Source organism: Aptenodytes patagonicus, chromosome 23, assembly GCF_965638725.1.
Source record: "Aptenodytes patagonicus chromosome 23, bAptPat1.pri.cur, whole genome shotgun sequence".
In the NCBI taxonomy this organism is placed as follows: domain Eukaryota; kingdom Metazoa; phylum Chordata; class Aves; order Sphenisciformes; family Spheniscidae; genus Aptenodytes; species Aptenodytes patagonicus.
Genome location: NC_134971.1, coordinates 6,542,624 through 6,565,329, shown reverse-complemented (window position 1 = coordinate 6,565,329; position 22,706 = coordinate 6,542,624). Strand labels below are relative to the sequence as shown.

General features: G+C 46.7%; 2 protein-coding genes and 1 long non-coding RNA gene across 9 annotated transcripts in view; 1 reads left to right on the top strand and 2 right to left on the bottom strand.

The window, feature by feature from the left end:
• The window catches only part of APLP2 (amyloid beta precursor like protein 2), a 48,272-nt gene extending 47,323 nt beyond the window's left edge, over nucleotides 1-949 (bottom strand). For all 4 annotated transcript variants that reach the window (XM_076358695.1, XM_076358696.1, XM_076358697.1 and 1 more), the window contains exon 1: nucleotides 830-949. In XM_076358695.1, coding sequence (XP_076214810.1) covers nucleotides 830-910 — 81 coding nt within the window. In that variant the 5' untranslated portion in view covers nucleotides 911-949. The remainder of the gene's footprint in view (nucleotides 1-829) is intronic.
• A 2,170-nt stretch (nucleotides 950-3,119) lies between these two features.
• On the bottom strand, nucleotides 3,120-20,241 carry LOC143170407 (uncharacterized). The gene is made up of 7 exons (XR_012997048.1): nucleotides 20,157-20,241; nucleotides 19,321-19,410; nucleotides 12,009-12,077; nucleotides 6,419-6,485; nucleotides 5,237-5,293; nucleotides 4,857-4,944; nucleotides 3,120-3,388 (listed from the first exon to the last, which is right to left on the bottom strand). It is a non-coding gene; the product is annotated as an uncharacterized LOC143170407 (long non-coding RNA).
• PRDM10 (PR/SET domain 10) overlaps nucleotides 19,336-22,706 on the top strand; it is a 47,151-nt gene continuing 43,780 nt past the window's right edge. For 3 of the 4 annotated variants that reach the window (XM_076358693.1, XM_076358694.1, XM_076358688.1), the window contains exon 1: nucleotides 19,336-19,484. The gene's annotated coding sequence lies outside the window, so the exon portion shown is untranslated. Of the gene's footprint in view, nucleotides 19,485-19,509; nucleotides 19,568-22,706 lie in introns of those variants that run through there. The other variant, XM_076358689.1, reaches the window with a different exon arrangement.

Below are 22,706 nucleotides of genomic sequence, written 5' to 3'. Positions count from 1 at the left end.
CTGAAGCATCCCCTCCGAAAAATAAGGCGACAGTTCAAACCCGAAGATTTATTCGGGGATCTACCAAGCGGATAGCAACCAAATGGATTCGTTTAACCGAGGCTTTTCTCCACGAAATTGCCCTCTAGTACTCTTCTAAGCTTCTAGACCAATCTGAAGCTCGCAGCTCTCGCTACCGTGCCAAGAATGCAGAGGTCACTTCTCAATTAAAAAAAAAAAAAAGGGGGGGGGGGCAAAACCCCCAAGGATCCCAGTGAAATGAAGCTGCTAAACACCGTGCGATCTTTGCCCAGAGGAGAGACCCGCGGTGTCCGGCTGGAGTGCTCTCCCGAAAACACGGGGAAAACAGGAGCCCGTCACCGCCTACCCCAGGAGCTCCCGCAGAAGCTGCTCAACCTCCCGGTCCTCCCGCGCCAGCGCAGGCACCTTCAACACGCCGCTTATCTTCCCCCTTTCACGACCGCAGCCCAGCAGCAGGCTGACCCCGGGCGATAACGCAGCCCCCCCCCCCCCCCCCCCCGCCCTAAGTCGCCGCCCGGGGCCGGGGGTGTGTGTGGGGGGAATACCCCGGTGAGATGGCGAGGAAGTCCCACCTCGGCTCCGCCGGAGCCCGGTTTCCCTACGACCTCTCTCCCGTCGGACAACGCCCGGCCCCCTCCGCCCCCGCGGGCGGCACCGGGCACCCCCCCCCCCCCGGGGGAGCCCGCTCGGAGCGGGGCCGCGCCCGCTGCCCCAGCCGCCTGAGGAGAAGGACGGCGGCGCGGAGCCCCCAACGGCCGCCCGCGCGCCCCCAACGGCCCAAGCCCGGCCTCCCCCAGCCCCTACCCACCTCGATGTAGCCGGCGAGCGTGGCCGCGGGGCCGGCGAGCCCCAGGAGGAGCAGGAGGGGAAAGCGCAGCGCAGAGCCCATCGCCACCACCGTCGTCCGCCTCCGCCCAAGCGCTACTGCGGCCTCGGCTCCCCCCTCGGCGGCGCGTCGGGAGCCGCCTCGCCAGGCCCCGCCCCGCTCCGCCGCCCTTGCCCTATCGCGGAGATGCGGAGGAGCGACGTCCCGCAGCCCCCGGCTGGCGGCCAATCGCCGCGCCGCCAAGGAAGGCCGCCCCTGCCCCCGGGTGGGTAAGGACGTCTGGGCGAGAGAGCCACGCCCCCTTCCCCGCTACCAGCCAATAGGAGGAGGCGCGGGGGCAGGCTGCCCCGCCCACGGGGGGGGGGCGAGCTCCCTCCTCCGCCCCGCCGGGAAATGGCGGCCAAAGCCGGGGGCCGAGGCCGCGGGGAGGCCCGGGGCGGGGAAACACCCCGGGAGGATTTTTTTCACCCCTCTTTTATTTTTAGGCTGCTGTAGAAATTAACGGCCCACGTGAAATTCCTGACATCGAGGAGCCCAAAAGGCCGCGGGGCGTCCTTTTTACGGACTAAAAGCCCTCCGGCCTCGTAGCTTCTCCCCGCCAGTGGGACGAGGAGGGGGCTTCCTGAGGTAACAACAGGAAAATGAGGCGGTTTCCTCTTCTAAAAAGAAAACAATGAGGTTTCCCCACCCTAAAAAGAAAACCTTCCGTACATCTACCACCGATTTCTTCAAACCCTTGACCCGCAGTGCTACCAGCAAGCTCCGAGCCCCCCTCATTTTGCAATAAAAACCAAGAGTTGTGGTTTTTTCTTTTTTTTTTTTTTGTCTCCCCCTTAAAAGACAGTTATACCAAATAACAATCACAGGTTGCTCCATCCCGCCACCAACACTGAAGGCCGGAGCTCAGCGGGCACTACCTGGACAAGACGATGGCACGCGTGCTGCCGACCTCTAAACACTGCAAAGCTCTCCGTAAACTTTAATTAACGGGCACGTATCCCCGTGACACACCACCATCATCATCATCATCACCTTCTCCAGTTTGTGCGCCAGTCAGGGTGAAACAGCCGTGCCTCCGGTTTCTTTTTAACGACCAGAGCACGTCACTGGTTTCTTTCAGTGCAGATGTTCTGCCACAGCTGGTGCCACTATTTTGAGGACACATGTCTGGCTTCACAACCAATTGTGCCAAATTTGCATATTTTAATTTCACCACGTTACTTATAAAAAGAAATAATAATTAAAAAAAAAAAATCTTTGTACAAAATGTCGTGTAGTTACAAAACATTTCCATTCTCAACTTCCATATTCCTTAGCGCGTCTTACAAGCGCCACTTTCCGAAATGGTTGAAGGGAATATTGCTGAAATGTTGCAGATGGGGGTAAATCTGTACGATAGATCAATAAGCAGCCCAGTTTTAATTAAAACAGCCGACTGCTCCACTAGTCACTTATTACAGTCTCTTTTATGGTATTTGAAAACCTTTAAATCTCTTCTACTGCAGTCCTCTGGCATATATAATTTTCTTTCCAACTTGGCCAAATTCAGTTGGAAAATGCAGATAACAAGTTCTTTTTGAAAACTGATACATTTTAATGTAAATATTTTATTGTGCAATATGAATACATGAGTAACAGGACATTCTGAGTTAAGCTTTTCCCTTTTCTTAAAGAAAGGGGGTATTTTTCTTTCTCCCCAGGCCAAAATGCACAAGCTTTTTATAAATCTTTGGACAGGGACTTTCATTCGAGGCTGAATTTATATAGCATTTAAAGTGCTATAAAGTGCTATATATTTATGCATAAAGCATAAATTAATACACTTTTAATACTTAATATTTGCATAGTGCTTGGCGAGTATTGATTAACGTTCACAAGCCCTCTGTGAGCTAACGCATTTAAAGGATGGCGAAAAAGCTGCAAAAAAAGAAAAAGGGCTTGTTTCATTTGGGGTATGCGAAGACTTGCTTTTTGGGGCACAGCAGAAACAGAAGTACTGGGATGCAGGTTGCCGAATACCCCTTGCAATCAAGTCGCAAACGTCTCAGTACAGAGGCGTGCAAAGCATGAGGGCCCCTCATGAGAGTCTGAATTTCCACGGCCACGTGGTGCCCGTCTCAGGGGTCAGAGCAACAGTACAACCAGAACACGCCTCGTCCTCTGCCTCAACGTATTCAGACGTAATAGTTTACGGTAGGACAGCGGCTGTTAACACAAAAGAAAGCAGCATCCCCATACGCAGGCATGACATACCAAACAGACACTCGATGCACTTTGGAGTATTTTTACTGAGACAGCCTTGATTACAACAGTGTTATCCTCGTTTTTCCAAAAAGCAATTTCAATCTGGTGACTTTTGGGGAAGTCTCACAGATCAGCACGAGGTACGACCTCAGCTTCATGCTCACCTCCAGTAACATAGCCTGCTCCTAGCGCTACGCTGCAGACACACCAGCGTGTAAGAGCCGAAGTCCTGCCGTGAGGCTGCAACACAGCGTATTCCGCTTCAAAAAGCAAGACCATCGGTGCTCAGTTCACTACCTAAAAAACAAGCAACAAATTCAAATTTGAATTCATTGAGAATAACTGATCCCCCTTCATATAGAGATCAGTCCTCCCCAGGAAAAAAAAAGTCCCCAGCTAAAAAAGTTCTAAGCCACCAGATCTCGTTCTTTCCTTGGTGGCCATCAAGAGCTCCGTATGCAGCTGAATTCATACGACAGCTGGGTGGCAGGGAGATTGAGACAGCCTCCAGCAAAATGCAAATGCAATTCCAGCAGTTGAAAAAACCCAAACGCCTTCAGCAGGGAAAAGCTTTGGAAGCGGTTGCTTTCAGATAAATACGAGTCAACATAGGAACGGCAGGTTACGCTACTGCAGGTATGTTGACACTCGCAATGGCCACGGTTAATTCAGCGTGTAGATATATTCCAGATGAGAACTGGTAGTTATCTGTTGCCTGTGACAACAGTACCACTTTGAATAAATGCTGCAAGGCTGCGGCATTCCCTAGAACACCTTTCCTGTTGTTAACCCTGTTAGGTAGGTGGCAGCTTTCATTTCCTTCCAAGAATCCCATTTTATATGCTTGGTTCCAGGGCTTTTAGTGCCCTTTTCCCAGCACACCTGTGCTAACGAAGCACCGAGAATCTCATCCTCGCCTTCGGCTGCTACTGTTTATTCCGTAAGAAGTGTTTCAAGTGAACATCTCTGCCCATTATCACTTGCAAGACCACAACTGCGTAAACGGAAAGAACGTATTTATGATTGCAAAAACGTGCCCCGAAAGGGCAATGTTAAACTCTTGATAAAAAGGGCAAACAGAAGTCAGCAAGGAATGTGTCCGGTGCTCCCATTAAAGTCACTGGGAGCAGCAACTTCAGCAGACTGATGTGCCGAGATCCTGCCAGTACCTGGAGAATGAGTTCACAGAAGTCAGAAAGCCTTTGAATATTCTCACCATTCTCTTAAACTCCACAAATTAAAGCATAAAATTGATCTAGCCTGTGAATGGTAACGTTATGCAGCTCTTTTAATTAAAAAACTTGATTGAAGATTTAAATGGCGGATCATATCATTCGTACTAGCTCTATGTGACAGATAAGTGCAAGTTAGAAGTTGCAGAGGTAGAGCTGAGTCAGCCTTGGTTTTAGGAGGTGGAATGCAAACTGAATTTAGAAAACGACTACAGCATGTGGGGGGCTTGAGTAAAGAGAACTCCTTATTCTGGCACAATTCAGCAACATAAGAAATACTGAACAGTGCTTCTAGAAAAAAAATATACCACCCAACTTGCATGAATGATACACAGTTAACTGCCACAACTCATCACGAGCCATACTGCGCTTAGGGCAAGACCTCTATGCGTTAAGAAGGCTGTAAGAGGAGCATAAAGCAATGCAAAACTTTTATTAGCCAACTAAAACTCGATCCAGCATCCAGCTATATGAGTGCCTTTGGGAAATAAGACTTCTCCAAACCCCATAAATAACATCAGAAAGTTGCCAACCTGCTCTGGAATTGGACATCTGTATTTGGCTGCAAAACTTCTTTGTGGAAGTCCGGGGTTCCTGCAGTTTCACAACTCAGCGTTCCATCTGTAACTCAAAAGGACAACACGTTGCAGACAAGGTATAGGAAGTCCAGCAGCAACGAGATGAAGGAAACCGCTGAAGAAACTGGGCTTAAGATAAGGTATACACAGAGGATAAAGATGTTCCATAGAAAAAGGGTAAGAGAAAAGATGCAGAGACCTTCTAGGCCTTGAAAGATAGTGCAAGGCAGACAGGAGTTTAAAAAAAGAAAGGTGATATCTATGGGAATCCAATGAAGTTTAGGAAAGTGAGAGGACGGAGAATAAGAACAGATTCCTCACAAGTGGAGTCGTACCTTAAAAACAGGGAAAAAAGGAGTAATTGCAGGCGTGAGGAAAACCAGCACAGGAATCTGTGAAAAGGAAGTGACACAGTAAATAGTGGTGAACAACGAGCCTTTCTGTTTCTACTCAAAGACATCTTTAAAAGGGCTCGGCAGGGAAGGGAGGAAGAGTCTACCCTTTACCGTATCCATGAATCCTTAACTCTTGATGGCCATTTTCCTACTGCTCTGTTCTGTGCCTGAAACAGTGCCATTAATCTGGCTTGCATACAACAACTTCATGCAGGTATTCTGAGATTTTGGGGGGGGGGGGGGGGCAGATTTAAACAGCAGTTTGTGCTACGTTAACCTCAACCAGCAAGATCCTGGCCTACGGCGTGTAACAGACTGTTAAGGAACCTATCGCAACATTAATACTCACTCTACCGTAACTGCAAACTTCAAAATAACCCCTTCTTTTAGGTTGAGAAATATTACCGCTTTGCTGAAGCACATCAGCACAGAAAAGGTGACAATGCATTGGAAAATGAAAAATGCATCAATCGAGGACGCTTAAGGCTAGCACGACGAGAGCGTGGCTGCTAAAGGAAGCCACTGCTCCTTCAGTACTCCGCATATGAATCTTGGCACCCGGAAAGCGTGCTGAGTCTATGATCTCCTCTCATTTTCTAGATGGAGGGCAAAACCAACGATCACGGTGTATTTAACTGGACAATTTGTTTGTCTGAGGAGGAAGACTACCCAAGACAAATGCAGTCTCTGAAAGACACAAGCAATCCTTTTTGGAATAGATTTGCACATCTGTAGGATTCAATATCCAGGAAAGGAAATTACCTCTAATATATAATTCAATAGAGTAATGAACCCACACTCAGATTTAGGATCCCGAATGCAAAAATAGAAGAGAGCCTAACCACCTTTTCAGCTAACTGTCAGTTTTCGGAATACACAAACTGGGTATTTATGCTGCTCGTTTTCTCTCTGCAGGTGGATGCGAGGTTTTGGGCGCTGGCTGGATCTCAAGGCAGAATAATGCCCGATGGTTCTTCAAAGAGCTGTAGCAAACGCTTAACCTGACACATGGAACTCAAAAGGCAGGAGGTCTAGAGGTCTACAAATAAAGGCACAGTCAAGACACTGGGGCGAGAGAGGAAGGAGAGGCTGCATCTCAGAAAATATTTAGTAAACTCTCACCCTCTTGCATCGTAATATCTTCCTACAACGGGCTGAAGGCGTCCTGTCTTTACCTCTTCTAGTCCACCTGTGAAGACCAAAGTGTCATTTAGTCTCTGAAGATGGCAGGATCGGTCGTTCATACATCAAGGCAACCAAACCATTCCAACTCACATCAGCTGAGCGGTGCAGTTTCTGGTAGAGAAGCCATATGAGAGCTTAAAGAGAAAAAACCCACAACTAAAAAAATCCACCAACAACCGAGCATATTTTCCACAGATATTGGCTCATTATGATGCTGCGATTTCTCCTGTTGTCCTTGGACAACGTTTCTTTCCTCTCCCCTCGTCTGCTTGCCGGTCTCACTCAGACAGTCTCATTTCAACGGTGTGAAAGGTTGTTCATTTTATAGAGGTCTTTCATGAGAGATGAAAATTCAAATATGTTATAATTAGCTTCAGTTCCGCATATGTCAGTATTATTGCAGCTTTTATATTAGATCTGAATATGTCCCACAAATGTGTGTGTCAAATATTACAGTAGAATGATTAATGATATCACACATAATGGAAGGATTAAGCATTGATGCAGGAGAGTTGCTCGAGAGGAACAACTTCAACTTCTTTCCACTCATAATTTATTTTTGTCCTGTACTGTAAAAGAAACCTGAAATTGAAAATAAAAATGGCTTGTATTACTGGCAAGCAAAAGAAGAGATCTGATTCATGATTGAATTCTTCATTCAGTATTCATTGGTGGATTAAAAGCCAAATCATCTCAACAAATGGCACAGCAGTGAACAACATCGAATATAAAAACCTCAGGACTTGTCCTGCTGAATAAACGTAGAATCATTTCCAGCAGCTTTGAAGATAAGTGCAATTCAACAACAAAAAATCTACCCCTCCCTCCACAATCAGCTCTGATTCAGTGCCTGTTACATCAGGCATCACGGAATTACCTGTGCAAACAAGCTCTTTTATGGCACACTGAAGTTGCCTTTTATTTCCCTCCCATCACTTGTTTGTGCAGTTGCTCCGTTTGCAAGCAACAGGGTGTGTTAGGAAGTAACTTATGACACAGCAACAGACAGTAAGGGATTTTAAGATGTCTAGGAGACATGTCACATCTGATACAGCAAAGCTTTATTACTGGGAACTGTTGTTTTCCATCAGCTGCATGGTACTTTTAAGTGCTTATTTTTCTGGTGCACTTAAGAGCAAAAGAACTCCACCAAAAATCCCCTCCTTACTCACTTTAATTTGATAGCAGCACAGACAGCTGCAGTTTGCATCATTCTTTTTAAACAAACATTAAGGTACATTTCCTGTTGCAATTATCATTAGAAGCCTCATGGCTCCCAAGCACCCAGTCATTCTTCTTATGTCAACACAGGAATATTTATTTTAGTTTCTTGAAACGCGCACCCCGGAGACGAGGCGCAGTCGGGCACAAGGTATCACAGCGAAGAGCAGGACCTGCAGCTTCGCCCTCCGGTGCCTGCCACCAGACCACGCTTTGGGAAGGAGCTGAAGGGTCTTGCGCTGATTAACAGCCTGGCCTTCAACTGAGAGTTAGGGGGAAAAATCAGTGGGATTTTGGAATTCCCAGGCACAGGAATTCATATTTGCAGACCTCGCTCTACAGCGCCTTTTTTTTTTTTTTAAATGCGCCAAATACAGACAGTGCTCTCTAGTGCTATTTATCAACCCATTTAAAAGAAGCAACTTCCTATTCTGCACTGGGTTTTTTATAATTATATTTATATAATTTATAATTATATAATCACAGTTCTTTGGAGGGCCACAAGAAAATGAGAAGTAGCAGTACTTTTGCAGCTTTCAAGCTCCTGACGCAGCAAGAAGTTAGAATATAGGTTCTCTTGGCGATAAGAAATAAATGCATTTGAAGTCTGTTTCAGTTCAATAAAGGCAGACGGCAAGACACAGCTGAAAGGAACTGGGACATCTGAGTAGAAGATGAATCCCAATGTCTCCAAGGGAAGGAGTGGACCGCCCACAACTTCCACCTGCAAACCCATGGCCGGAGGGGGAGAACAGCCCCCTCGACTCCTCTCCTGAATCACATTTGCTCAGAACATGAGTCAGCCCCCGAGAGATCTTTGTTTTAACAAAACCCATGCCGTTTCTCCTGTAACGTTCCGATTTCCCATGTCTTGCAAAGGGCTGAATTAAAAGTTGCCCTTTTTATTTTACAACTTTCTTCACTATGATTTTCCCTCGCGCAGGGGAAGAGAGAGTAGCCTGTGCTCTAGCTGTCCCGGTTTGCCAGAGGTTGAAAGTCCTTCCCCCCGCAAGAATAAAGGCATTTTGCCCCACAATAACGAACACACCAGTTGGCAGGAGAGCTTTGCACCGATACCAGCATATTCTGCATTTTAGGAAGCAAACTACAAGGCTTCTTCCAAATCTAGGTTTTCCTGCCTTGTCTCAGTCATTTGGTTGACTCCCTAAGGTCTCTACCGAGATGTAGCTCATTGGCTAAGTTATATAAAAGGAGTCTTAAGTAGAGCACTCTATTGAGGTTTGAATTTTCCCTTTAAAATGCAAATGGCTGGTATTTAATTCCCTTTTGGGATTTAAGAGCTGAATTTAAAATGGGAAATGATGATACAAAAATATACTTCAGAAAGCATTGCAGTATGAGTAATGAAACGTTCGCCACATGAATACAGATTCTTCTGGTCAGCCAGCCATCTTCATTTATCTGCATTTTAATAGTTTCACTCAAAACTGCTTTTGGCTAAATTTTTCCTCAATGTATTACCTGCAGTCTCAGTGGACTACAATGAGGGCAAAATTTGACCAACGTTTTCTATTTTTTAAAAATCTCATATATCAGCACATTTAAATATATCAATATTCTATCAGATATTATAACTATCTCCCTCTTTTCTGTTAAAGTCTAATGAGACCTTTGCCATACTTCCTGAAAATATAGCTGGATGACAGACCTGTTTGCCAGCTCCTTCGTTGACTGGAAAGGCTGAAAAGCTATCCAAAAAAGTGTCTACTTAGCAAAGATTTTAAACCAATATTTACTTCGCAATTTCAAAAGGAACGTCTTCCATCTCACTTTCTTTTTCATAATTACCAGTTCACTTCTAAGGGGAAAAAGTAGGCATATATAATTATGTCCTTAGATCAATGTATGCTTAAACACATGTATATGCATGTGCACACACAGACACACCCCTGCAACCTTACACGGACCTGGAGGATGCGAAGTGCTCTAACCGGCATTTAAAATTCAGAGTGCCCCACTCCTTGTGTGATCAGGCCTTAAGTAGCTCAGCTGGATTCCTTGTATTTGTTCTGTCTTCTGGAAAATATACCTTTACATAACCCTTCAAGAGAACTCGTTTCTATGCACATGGACACCGGCACAAACACATACACCAGTTTTAATAAACCTTATACCAGCAAAGGATGGAACTGTGTCATCACAATATGAAACCCACAGATCACATGTCTAAAAGGGAACTGCAGACTTTCTAGCCTATGTTTAGAAGGGCCTAACCCTGTGATCTAGTTGAAGAAGTTACTTGTATTTGGATACGCTTGCTTTCGTGCGTGGGTGCAGAGACGGAGCACGTGCAGTGGTGTGCAATAGGAGCAGACCCCAGCCAATGCTACCTGCTGATGCAGCATCGACTGCAGCAGCCCAGCGCGGGCACAGGGGTCGATCCCTTGGTAGGGTCAGCAATTAAATACCGACACCATCTCAAAACCTGAAAAACAACAAATTACACAAGTCTTATTTCAAGTTTTTCCTCCGTCTGTACCAGAAGAGAGAGAGAATAGATCAAATATTCAAACTTTTCCTTTTTGCCCTTCTTTTGTTTCCATGTTTTTCTGCAAATTGCATACTGTCCAAGTTCTCTGGGCTCTGTTCTCTCTTTTTCGTTACAGCCTGACTTTAATCAAACCCTCGATCTAAAAGTCCCCAAACAGCCAACAAAGAATGTATTTCAGTACGTTAAATTTGAGAAGTCACAATAAGGGCTGTGGTATAATACTGTGATATCACTCACAAAGGACTATTACTTCATTGTGAATGAAAACAGCATCTGGCACGGGGCAGGAAATAATTTACCAAAAAAGCAGCCCAGAAGTACAGCAATGAAAAATAAGAATCAAATGAGTTTACAGCTACTGAAGTTGTTCTCTTCTTTAAAGGTTCTTGCACTGTGAGAATGTTTCTTTAAAGTAAGGGAAGGCAAAATACTGCACACGTTAAGTATTTTTTCCGCCTTCGACTCAAATGCTTGCCAATAGCTCTTCAACAATTGCACGATTCACTATTGAGTATTTCATCGTGAAAGAAGCCTGCATTCTGTACGGTAGAGGGCTCTTTCATTCATTTTTATTTTGTATTTATGCTATCAACCAACATGTCAGCTGTTAAAGAAAACCTGGTGAAAGACTATGAAAGGAGATAAATCCCCAGCAGGTGTTACAGAAGTACTGAATTGTCTTTTAGACTTAATTACACCTTTAATGTGTTTTTGCTGTGTTGCAGTTGCTCTGTATTAAATGAAATAGTATTTTGTAAAATATTTTTTTCTACAGTTTCTGCAACCACTATAAGGGAAAGTGACTGGGTCAACATAAAACTAGGTAAGGGCCAAACTTGGGAAGGAAAAAAGGCAAACAGGCATCACCAGCAGGTTTCCTAGAAGTTCTGCAGGGAATCGGTGAGGAGAGGGCAGAGAAGGGGAGCCAGGCTCTGGAATTCATTACGAAGATTAACACAGAAGGAGAAGTCTCATTACAACCTTTTGCATTTGAGGAGGACCACAAGGATGTGAAGTGGCTCATTCAACTTATTAGGGTATTCCTGAACGGAACAGAACTCACTCGGGAGATCAATTCAGCCTTATCAGACTGATCTGAGAAGTTTAAAATGACCTAGTCATCTTAGGTGTATTCCTCTCCTTTGCCTTCCTAAATACTTCAGCAACTAAAATAGTAACTTTCAAGACAATCTTGCCATGGCAGCAAAGACATTTCAGTGTAAAAATTGGCTACTGATTGGATGGGCCTTCAGCTGGCAAGTCTCTTGATCAAAATGACTCCAAATTTACTTTAAGAAATGCCCTTGCTATTACTGTGGTCCTCTATTATTTAGGCAAATTCACTAAGCAGCAAGTTTCAGAGCATTTTGAGAGTCTGGGGTCGAATTCTGGGATCCTTTGATAAAACGCACGGCCCAGATCCTACCTGAGCTCCCACTGTAGTGCATTAGCTTTAAAGACAGTCTTCCCGAGCAAATGGATTTGAGAGCACTGGGAAGCATCAATTCTACTCTGACAGCAAAACTCTTGAAGCTAATCTCCAGAAAAGCCCCTGCAAAATTAAGGCAGAGCAAACCTAACATGACGCAGAACACACAGGCACTCTCAGCTGGAACTGCAGCACATATTTTATTGTGAACTGCAGCCTCATGCTCAGGCAAGCAAATCCTGAATTTTTCCACTGTATGCAGGCTGAGGTTACAAGAGTTCAAAGCAACAGTTGAACAATTCTGTAACAACAGAGAAATACTAAGTACTGTCATAACTGTGCTTGAAAGAATGCTCTCACCTTACCGTGTAAATCCTCTGCTTTGAAGAAAACACCTCTGTTTTGGGTGGAGCTGGCCAGGTGCCTGGGCACACCTGGAATATATAACATTTGGGTGCACCTGAGTAACATCACATGAGCTTTGACAACAAGGAGTATTTCCTGCAAGGGGGGGGAAACAAAAAGAAAAAAATGAGATTGGCTCAAAATAATTGGGTTATGTTCTGTTCGCTGAAAGATTTTGGGGAAGCAGATTGACACGTTATTTCTTCGTAGCCTTACAGTATCTGCGTCCTTCCTCCGGTGTCATTTCTCTGAAGCACAGTGGAGGATCTGCCAGAATTCCCCGCTCTGGGCAGCTCTGCACTCTTCCTCTGTGCAGCGAGTTTTCATGTTTTTCCTGTCTGGCTGGCAGCAGGAGTTTTTCATTTATAGCCATCTGCACCAGGGCAGAGGCTGCAGCTTCAATCTTAATGGCTGTCTCAGATGATACCATTTTCTTTTTGTCAGCTTTAGAGATAAGGCAGCATTGAACTCCCTGACAAATCTTGGCACTTGCTATACATTTACTCCATTTGATACCTACTGTTCTCCCAAAATATTTGTTTTCAAAGGCCTTCAGGTATCAGTCTATAGAGTGGGTGGAATATACTTAACTTCCAAACTCAGTTTAGTTTCAAAACATCCCCTCCTTTAAACTGATCAGTCACTAAAACAAACAATTCTCTTCTACTGAGACAACTATCCTCTTGAAGGACACATCCAACTGCAAAGAACTGCTCTGCAAAAATATTTTGAATGCAATCCAAAGTGACATCTAAATCAATACAGCCCCACGCTGCTGCAGGTGTCTGCTCGCACAGCTCTCGCTGCAGGGTCAGGTCCTCAAACAGGACACTGCAGTCTCCTGTGCCAGAGATGTTGATAGCGATGCAGCTCTGCTAATGTTGCAAAGGTTGTTTTCCCTAACACTTAACCACAAAATCCCAGAACCCGCTGGGAAAATTTCAGCAGCGTGTTTCTTTCTAAAGGTCTAACTTTCTAATTGTTATGATAGAAGATTGGAAAAAAAACTTGAAAATATGGTAAGTAAAGACTCAAACCTCAGAACAAGAAAAGAGTAAAGCATGCAACCTCCTCCAAAATTGTTGTTTTTTTGAACCAGACCCACAAGCTTTTAATAAATAGGGTAACAGTGCAAACATTGCATTTAAGACAGGCTCAAATGCAAAACTTAAGGGGAAAAACCACCCCACCAAAACCCTACTTTGCCTAAAACCAGGGCTGCTGTAGGGAGAAAGCTTTACCTGTAGCACCTAGACAGCAAAGTAGCAGCACCCTGCTAGGGGCCTGGGGCCACTCATAAATCTTCTGATCCTGAGCAGCTTCACCTGGGGCCTCCACCCACAGGCCCAGGAGCTCTATTTAAGCCGAGCCCTGGGACCTCATTCTGTGTCTGAATGATCCTAGAGGAGTGTTGGGGTCTGGTTGTGGACCTCCAACCTCACTTCTCAGCTTGATCTTGAGTCTGCTCCATTGCTTGAGACTCGGTGAGTGATTACTGGATTTTGCCTAATCCTGGTTGTCCTTGTTAGGCTGCATCATGACCTGCAGATTTAATTTCTGTCTGGATCTCAGGCCTGCCTCATCCTCTTGAACTTGCCTGATGACTGGGAATCTTAAATGACTCTGTTTACCCTCTCCAGATAAGCCTTGTTCATCTTGTTTGGGTGCTGAAGGATGAGACTGTAGCTGGCGAGTACTCTCACAAGTTTGGAGATCTAGACTTTTGGATAAGAGCTAGAAACTTCTGAGGGGAAGATTTTTTTACCCTTAGAAATCAACAAGGGTTTCTAAAACTGCTTTGGAAAATGCATCGTATAAGACAAAAGCTTCTTTTTTAATGCCCTGTTGCCCCACTCCAGCAGAGGGGCTAGTAAGACAGGTGAGGGAATGAGGAACATTCTATACAGGAAAAGATGAAAGAAATGTGGCTTGCTTAGTCTAACAAAATAAACTTCAGGAGAGACTATGACTGCTGTCTATAAATACATCAGGAGAGTAAACACTGGGGGAGGAAAAAAGTCCCCTATTTAAACTACATGAAAATGTTGGCACAAGAACAAGTAAGTAGAAATGTGCCTTGAAAAAAATAAACCTTGTCTTTGGTGACTTTTTTAGTCTCTTGTTCAAGGCTACAAGAACAAAAGTCTCAGTTTTTCCTAAGAGAAAGCCTGCTCAGGCTATATACTGCGGTCTCTGTGATGGAGAGGACTCAGTGGCTTGGTAAACCCCCCTGCCAGCTCCTACATCCATGAGAAGGTCAGGCTTCTTAATTTCTAAAATACTAGAAGGAGGAAGACTGTCTGCCAGGTACACAAATATCTTTGTATACATATTGAAAAATAATACTGAGTTTTCCCAGCTAGGGGATTTACTTTTTTGCTGTTCTATAAAAAGCCCAGAAAAACAGAGTGTATGGTTGGCACATCTGCTAAATTAGAGCATAAAACATGATTTTTCTAAAAAAAAAAAGTGGCTGCTGTTTAAACATCTACCATAAGTTATCACTGGACTCTTTTCTATGTTGCCTCCCTTCTTTATCTACTAAGTATATCCAGAAGCAGGAGGAGTATCTCCGAAGATCCCTTCTTTCCCAACAGAGGCTGGGTAAGACTGACTCTATCATCTCATCATCGCTTTTTTGAAAGCAGCTATCAAAAGGATGTGTGTTAACAAGTCCTTTCCCAGGGCTGGAGATAGGGAAACTTTCTAGAGAACTTCAAAGTCCTGTAAATCTTTATGATAATTTCTTAAAGACTTCATTATAATGCCTAGATACAGTACTAATTTTAATAGGGAATATTCAACCTTTATTTCTATTCAACTTTCTAGCAAACTCGGAAGTATCAAAAAGCATTGTTAATGGTTTTCTGAGTCATCCCAGCTTGCTTAATGGAGAGGAAACCCAAACAGCCTCTGTGTTTACTTTGCAGTTGATGCACGAATTATTACCTGCTAATGACAATGCGTCTCCCTAACCAGAACTGGGTAGCGGTGACACCTGAACCTGAGCGACAAATCAGCCAACAAGTTGGGTACTTTCAGTTAAGTATTGTAAGGCTAATCACAGTTGAACATCCTTCCCAGAGAAGAAATGCATGTACTAAATAAACAGTAATCCCAGATGAAGTAGTTGACCTGGCTTTGAAGTTGAGCTACATCTGTCCAGCGCGGGTATCTGGGAAATGCTCCAATAATTAAGAAGTCTTGCAATAGCAGAGAACAACTCTGCTGCATCGGTGTTCTTGTACTTGCCGTAGCCCCTGACCTTGGACACTTGCTAGTACCACAACCACCTGGCTGCCTTGCTTAAGGGCCAGGGCTCTGCAGCAGCAGCTGTGCACAAGAAGAATGAAAAGTAGTTTTCTCACCCTGGAAAAGCTTGCAAACAGGCAGTTTACGCCAAAACTTGTGAAACACTTGACTCTCTTGGTTGATTGCCATCTTCCCCTAAACTCAAAAATCTCAAGACACCGTCAGAAGCAGCAGCCTTCTTAATAAATATTGTTATAATGGAGTTGGGAAGATATTGGTGTGTGAGTGGCAAAGTGTTTTCCCTGCAGGCATTTTTGCCGCCAGAACTCACTTTTCCCATCCCTGTACCGCAGCATGGCTTTGCTAAATGGGTTTTCACGGTGAACTGAAAAGCTCCTTTTTTTTCCTAAGACTCGATGCACCTTTTACCAAATGCACAGCAGAGATTATGGAGGGCTATGTGAATTGTTTCCTCGATTATTACTGTGCCTGTTGCCTATATTTCTTATTAAATATTGGGGGATAAATGCCATTTGGGTGGGTACAGATCAGGCAAAAGGGTAGCCAATAGTGAACGTACGTGATGAAATGCTCTCTCTGATGGTATGTTTTTCGTTTAGTTTTAAGTAAAATCACTTTTAAATTTTTGAGATGATTAGGTAGATGCTATTAAAACACACTAACCCCCAAATTTCTTTTAGTCAAACCTTTCCTTGCTGTATAAGGGGATTAATTCAGCTTCTTTAGAAAAAACTAGGTAGACTTTTTTTTTTGGGGGGGGGAATGACCCTGAGAACCAAAATAAGATAACTTTGTTGTATTTGAATGTGTTTTACATGAGGCCATCTTAAATTTATTCTGTCTCGCTCTGAATCAGCAAAGGCATATCACTACCTTCACCATGTTTTGTATTCTCTGTGCAGGATGTAAAGTAATTACATTTCAGCTGCATTATAATTTAGCAGGTTCTAACGGAAACATGGAGAGAGCTGAAGTTTTTCCATCTTCTAGATTGGTGTGTTAAATCACAGCCAGCCGCTGACTTGCACAAGGGAAGTTAGATGGGTACCACAATGCATAGCCCAATTCTGTGCACAGTTTAATTTGGAAATCTAGGCGCAAGTACCTACTTATCATGCACAGATGTAGCCCGGGAGGTCAACAGGGCCAGCGAGGCATCGTCTGCTTCTATAACTCAAATGAGTTTACAGCACTCGAGCATTTTTCTTGGTCATGTTTTAATCTACGTGCTTCTCAAAATGGGATAATGTCATGAAGAAAAATCAAATAACCCCAACAAAAGCAGAAACAAAGAGGTATAGACAGGAGAAGAACAGAAAAGCTTTCTAGGAGGTCTAGAAGACAGAGGGTGGGTGAGCAGCTTTAGGGGACTGCGGTCCATGTGCGGGAGGTTTGTTTTTAAGGCAAAGCCTTGTGACAGTGGCTGTGCTAGGGGAAGGGAATGGATGAAGAGGTTCAAGTGAAAGTTGGGTCAAAAAGATATTTTCAAGTAAACGAAATGGGGTGAGGTTGCAGTATACTCTTCCACCTGGAGCCTGAAATGAGGGAGAAAATGGCCCTCGCCGGGAGGATGTCAGTACACACGCTTCGATGGGGGAGACAGTGCCACGGTCTGGAAAAATGAGCCTTGTAGTGGCCACAGGGAAGAGACAAAACTGGCAAGACAGGACACAGGCAGCAGAGGCAGTGCTGAAACAGCGGTATACAAATGAGGTGGTGCAGGGATGGAAAGACAGAGCTGATGACCCAGGAGATGAGGGGGGGAAAAGGAGGATTCAACCAAAGGTTACGGCACTGTTCCAGACAATACAGGCGAATGGGGATGTTATTTTATGTAGCTTATTTGAACTATGAAGATTAGAAATAAATTGACGTGAAGGCTTCTCTCTCTCTCTGACAGCATGGGGCTATTGGAAAAACAAAGCCTGTGCTAGAGCATCAGAAACAACACATTAAATGTGGGAAATACAATAGGCATTACATCAGATTCCAGATACTGCAGATGATGAATCGGACCGGCATGCCTCTTCTGCATCTGGCAGCTTGTGGCATCCACTGTACACTTGCACCGAATTGGCCTTTCCAAGCTGGGGGGTGGGGGGGTGGGAATAACCTGTGGAATAACTTTCTGAAAGTGACTCATGTACGGGGAGAGGACAGCCCTGAGATTCTGCGCTGTTTTGTGCCCGGTTGTTTGTATGAAATGTGGCACAATTTTGTATGAAAACATGGCACAATACTGTCTTTGTATCGGAGTCGGTAAGCCTTCAAAATGTTAGGGAGACTCTCAGAAATCCCAAATAAAAATACAACACTTTGAAAATGCTTTGATTATTTTTCTTAAATGAATACAAAATGCTGTTAAGACATATGGGAAATACAGCGGTTCTGTTTGGTCTTATGTATTTCCTTGTGCTATTTGTTATCCCAACGTTTTGGCATGGTATAATGAAATCAGAACAGTTTCTGCAGGGTAGAGGAATAAATTGACTCCATAACTTTCATAACTCGAGAACTGCCCAGAAGAGTCGAGCAGTATCATGGGGGGGGGGGGGGGGGGAAGCCCAATAAACTTCTAACTGGGTAACTAATTCTGCTCGTTTCAGTTTTAAAATTCTTTCTTATCTGACAACTGAAGGTTGAATTACTAAGAACAAGTTGGAAAATTCGCATCTCTTCTTTTATCTTGATCGCTCATGGAAGAGGCAGGTCGGTACAACAGGGAAAGGTTTCAATATACACCTGTGCCTCTTAATTTATAAGACTAGATGAGGCTTTAAAAAGACAGACCTAGCGGAGAAGTAAGCTCAATTGCACCAAGATCTGACCCTCTCGCTCTTCTCCTAGGGCAGAGAATGAGCAGAGCTGGTTTTTGTAAAAGCAGTGATTCATCTTTAACCAAAATTTACCCTTCCTCTCTTACTGGGGTTTGGGTCAATGAGCCGCAGTAGCCCGCTGCGGGATCCGTAGCTGCCCACGCTTCAGTGGAACAGTGTTTATTACGTACCTGCAATTCATGAAGCCGTTTGGAATAAACTTAAAAGGTACCAAACACAGAGATTGGCTTATTTAAGAAATATTTACTGAGCTACTACATCAAATAGCTTTCCGAGCGTATGCTAATCACCAATAAGGAGTAAGAAAAGCAGTATTTTGCCATGCCACTGTAATACAAACACGTCTTTAAGACGAGCAGCAACAAAAGTATGGCAGTAACCCCACTGGAACGACCAATTAGTTAAGTTTCTGAACAATGGTAATTATTATCCTTCTCTGAGCTGACATTTAGGACTCGGACATGTATACCATGAAAAAAAAAAAAAAAGAAATGCCAGCGCCGGCCTGGGTCCCTTTTGGCAGAAGGAGCCCTTTTGGGGGCATTTCCTCATGGGCTGACCCTCGACAGGTATTAATAGGTCTTGCTTCGGCTTCTAATTTATAAGTACAGAAGAAAAATTGCAGCGAAACCCGCTGGACCGCTATTTTGGACGCAGCTTCAGAGCACTGCGCTCCGAGGGGCTGCGGAGCATCGCGGCTGGGAGCCAGGCGGATGCGGCACAGGAGCCCACGAGGGATTTCGGGCTCACCTCCTTATCCAGGCGGGGAGAGGGAGACGGGCCCGGCCCTCCCGGCCGTGTAAAAGGGGGGGGGGGGGGGGGGGGGGGCCGGCCGCCCCCCCCCCGCCCCGCTAAATCACTGCACGTCACTCGGAGACCGGCCCCGCCCCTCCCCGCCGGCAGGGGGCGCCCCGCCCCGCCCTCCCAGCAGGGGGCGCTGCTCGCGTCCCCCACACCTCCTCCCCCAGCGGGGGGCGGAGCGCCGCGATAAGAGGCGCGCTCCGATTGGCGGCAAGGCACCCGGCGGAGCAGAGCGGGGATGAGAGCGGCGCTCTGATTGGTCGCGGGCACCCGAGGGGGGGAGTAAAGGCCCGGGCAGGGGTCCCCTCCCCCTCCCCTCCCCGTGGATCGGGCCCCCCCCCTTGCTCCCCGGCCCCCTGACCTGGCCGCCTCCGAGTCTTTCCTTGACGACTTTTGTGCCCCATCTTCGCGGGCGCAGGCGTTTCAGCCAATCAGCGTGCGGCGCCGCGGCCTGTTGCCAGGCAGATTATGGTAATGAGGTCCGGGCGGCCGCCCCCCCTCCCGCTCTGCAGCTACCATTGTGAGGTGAGGACAGGTGGGGGGGTTTGGGGCCGCAGCGGGGCCGGCGGCGGCGGCCGGGACGCGGCACCCGCACGGGACCCCCTCAGGTAACGCGATGGGACGGTCCGGGAGGGAAGCCCGATCCGGGGGCGCCGCGGGGACCCGCCGGGGGTTTTGGACTTGTTGTTTTAGTCGCACCCAAGATGGCGCCCGGAGCTGGCGGCTCCTTAGCGCTGGGGACGGGATAAACCGTTCGCTCCCGCGAGTGGGGGGGGGGGGGAAGCAGGGCGCAGTCATTCCCCTTCCCCCCCCGCGGAAGAGGTACAGTCCGCTTCCCCCCCTCCCCGCCCCAGCCGGGATCCCCCACCCGCCCCGGACAGAGGGAGAAGGGGCTGCCCCCACCCCTGTTTCCCCCCCTCCCTGGATGGTACAGTCCGGACCCCGGCACCTCAGTGGCGGGGGGGTACCGGAGCCATCTTGTTCCCCCCCCCTCTCCCCCGCACTGTGGGCGCCTCAGTCGCCCCCCCATTACTCTGGGCCGTTCGCTCCCCTCGCCCCGTGGTTAGACCAGCTCCCCTACCCTCGGCTGCCTCTTCTGTCCCCTCTTCTCTGCCCGCCCGGCGCGGCCTCTCGCCGCCAGCCCCCTTCCCTCTTCCCCCCCCCCCCCCAGGGCCGGAGTGGTTGGGGCTGACTGACCGTTGGGCGCCCTCACGGGGGGCTGATGGCGCCTCGCGCTTTCTCGGGGCGGGGGGGGCCGGGGTGGTTTCTCACCCTGGGGAGCGATGGCGGGAAGCGGGCGGGGGGGGGGGGGCACCTGCGCCTCCTGATTGGCCGCGTGCCTCGCGCCCCTGCCTCCCATTGGCCTAGTTAGGGGAGGGGGCGTCGCACCCCCCTCCCCGGATTGGCTGCTGTTGATGGCGGCAGTGGGGCGCGGAGGGTATATAAGGGAGGGCGGTGAGGGCCTACCGCCCGGTCTGAGGGGAGCTGAGGGGGCTGCCGCCATCTCCCCCCCGCCCCGGGGTGGTGCTTGGGGGCCCTCTGGGCACCGGCCCCGGCGGGGAAAGGCTGCGGGCTGGGTGGCCCTGGGGCTTGGTGTGGAGGGAAGTCAGCCCTTTCCCCACCGCCTTGAGGTGCCAGGATGGGGCTTGTGTGGGTAGGCTCATCCGAGGACGGAGCAGGACCGGGCCGGTGGGTTCGGGCCTTCTGCTGACTCCCGCCGCGTGAGGCGGTTGCATCCATGGAGGGCCTGAAGGGAAGGGCAAGGCCCGTGTGTGAGCAGAAGCAGCTTCTGCAGGTGGAAGCTGTGGTGGTTGCCACCGCTTTGCTAACGTTGGTCTTTGTGCCAGCGGCGGTGGTTACCTCTGCCGAATACGCCTGTTCTTGTGGCCTGAGATACAGTTATAGCATGTGGCTGTTTGATCGTGCGGACCTCTTGCTACCTAGGTTTTGGTGTTGAGCTGCCCTGTCCCCCCTTCTCTGTCACAGCTGCATTAAAAATTTGTTAAATCGTTAAGTTGGAATGGAAAAACGAGGTCCTGGTGCTCTGTCATTCAGAACTACTCATCCTAAAAGGACAACTTGCCCTTTATAGGGTTGGTTTCCCTGTACGAGACATTTCAAGCTATGCACGGTCACCTCTTACCTCTCGGCTGCTCGTTGCAGGCCCTCAGAAGGGGTCTTGCAGCTGCCTGTAGATCGGAGTTAAAAACCTGGTTTAGGCTGCCGAGCTTCATAGTCCCAAGAGTGAAATGAACGGTCAGTATTTGCGATGTGCTTTTTGGCGTCTGTGCACCAACCTGTCTAGTGTATTACTGACATATTTGTGGTTCCTACAGGCTTTTAAAGAATGAACAAGCACAAAGCTGCGTGTCTGTAAGATGCACATCAATGTGTCTCTTTTAGCGTTTCAATGGGAATAGAGACCATTTCGACCTTCAGCTTTCTTCTGTTATTTTTTTCAATGATTGAATTTTCTTTTTTTTCTTTTGATTGGTTAAATTAAGTGATGAAATGCTAATGAATTATCAACTGATTTTACAAGAGGGTTCTTTGGGCCTTTTGTGGAAATAAAGTAATTGCCAGTCTCAATGCCTTCGTTTCTGGGGGGAGGGAAAGCAGGAGGGTGTATTTCTTGAGTCAGTCCTTAAATGGAGACGTTATCTCTTGAATTGTGATGATGCTTTTTGGCACTTTGCTACACGCGTGCTTCTCCTGTGTGTTAGGTGTTTAAAATGAAGACAGCTTTATTACCTTGGATATAGGATGAAATATTGATGTAATTGTTGCTGTTACTATTGTCTGATGGAATAATTGACAATTTGCTTTTAGAGAGAAATGGGTGTGTGTTGTCGCTTGCTCTCCTCTGGCTCCCTTACTACTAACCTGCAAAGAAAATCCCTGGATGAGCTCTTTTATGGTAACTTGCTCTGCAGTCAGCAGCTACTTCGCGTGTGTTTCTGACCACCTGCAGCTGCTGTCAGCTGTGTAAATGGAATTTTAATTGACTTATAAGTGTAGCTAATTACAGAGGCTGTTTTATAGTGTGAATTTTGTTTTGACTTAAACACGAGATCGGGTCTATTTGTCACTTTTATTTCATGCTAGTAAAACACACAGAAATAGAAGCTGTGTTGTAGCCTTTAACTGGTGTTATATGTTAAGTCCTCACCCGTTTTAAAGTACAGATAGCCTAATTCGTTCTCTGTGGCCTGCAGCACTTCAGACAAGCAGCTATTCCGAAAGAGGCAAGTTGGGTGGGTTTTTTTATGTGCAGAAACAAGGGAGTTTTATTTTTTGAATTTTAAGAGCTTGAAGTAGAGGGGTGATTTAATTCAGAGGAGAGATGCGGAGGGGTGGGAGAGGGAGGGAAGAAGCAGCACTGTCCGCTTGTAGGAAGGGGGAACAACCTCCTCCTCTGATTGACGGTAGCTTTGGGAAGAGTTGCCTGAGCAGGAGAAGGGATAGGAGACAAAAAAGATGGCAAGAGGAAGCTGGAGGGGAACTGGTGGTGTTCAGTTCACACATGGTTGTGTTTTCTTTTGGTAAAACCTGAGAGTGCCTCCTTGAAGGCTGCATACGCAGCACTGCAGCGCAGGTTTTGATACAGACCTTCTATTTTCCTTTTTTGTCACGTTGTACTTTAAGTGCGCGTTTTCCCTGTTTGCTTGCTTTATCGTACTTCTCCCTCTATCATTTATAAACCAAATCAATTCAGTAGACAGGGTCACTGCCTCCAGCAGCTGGAGC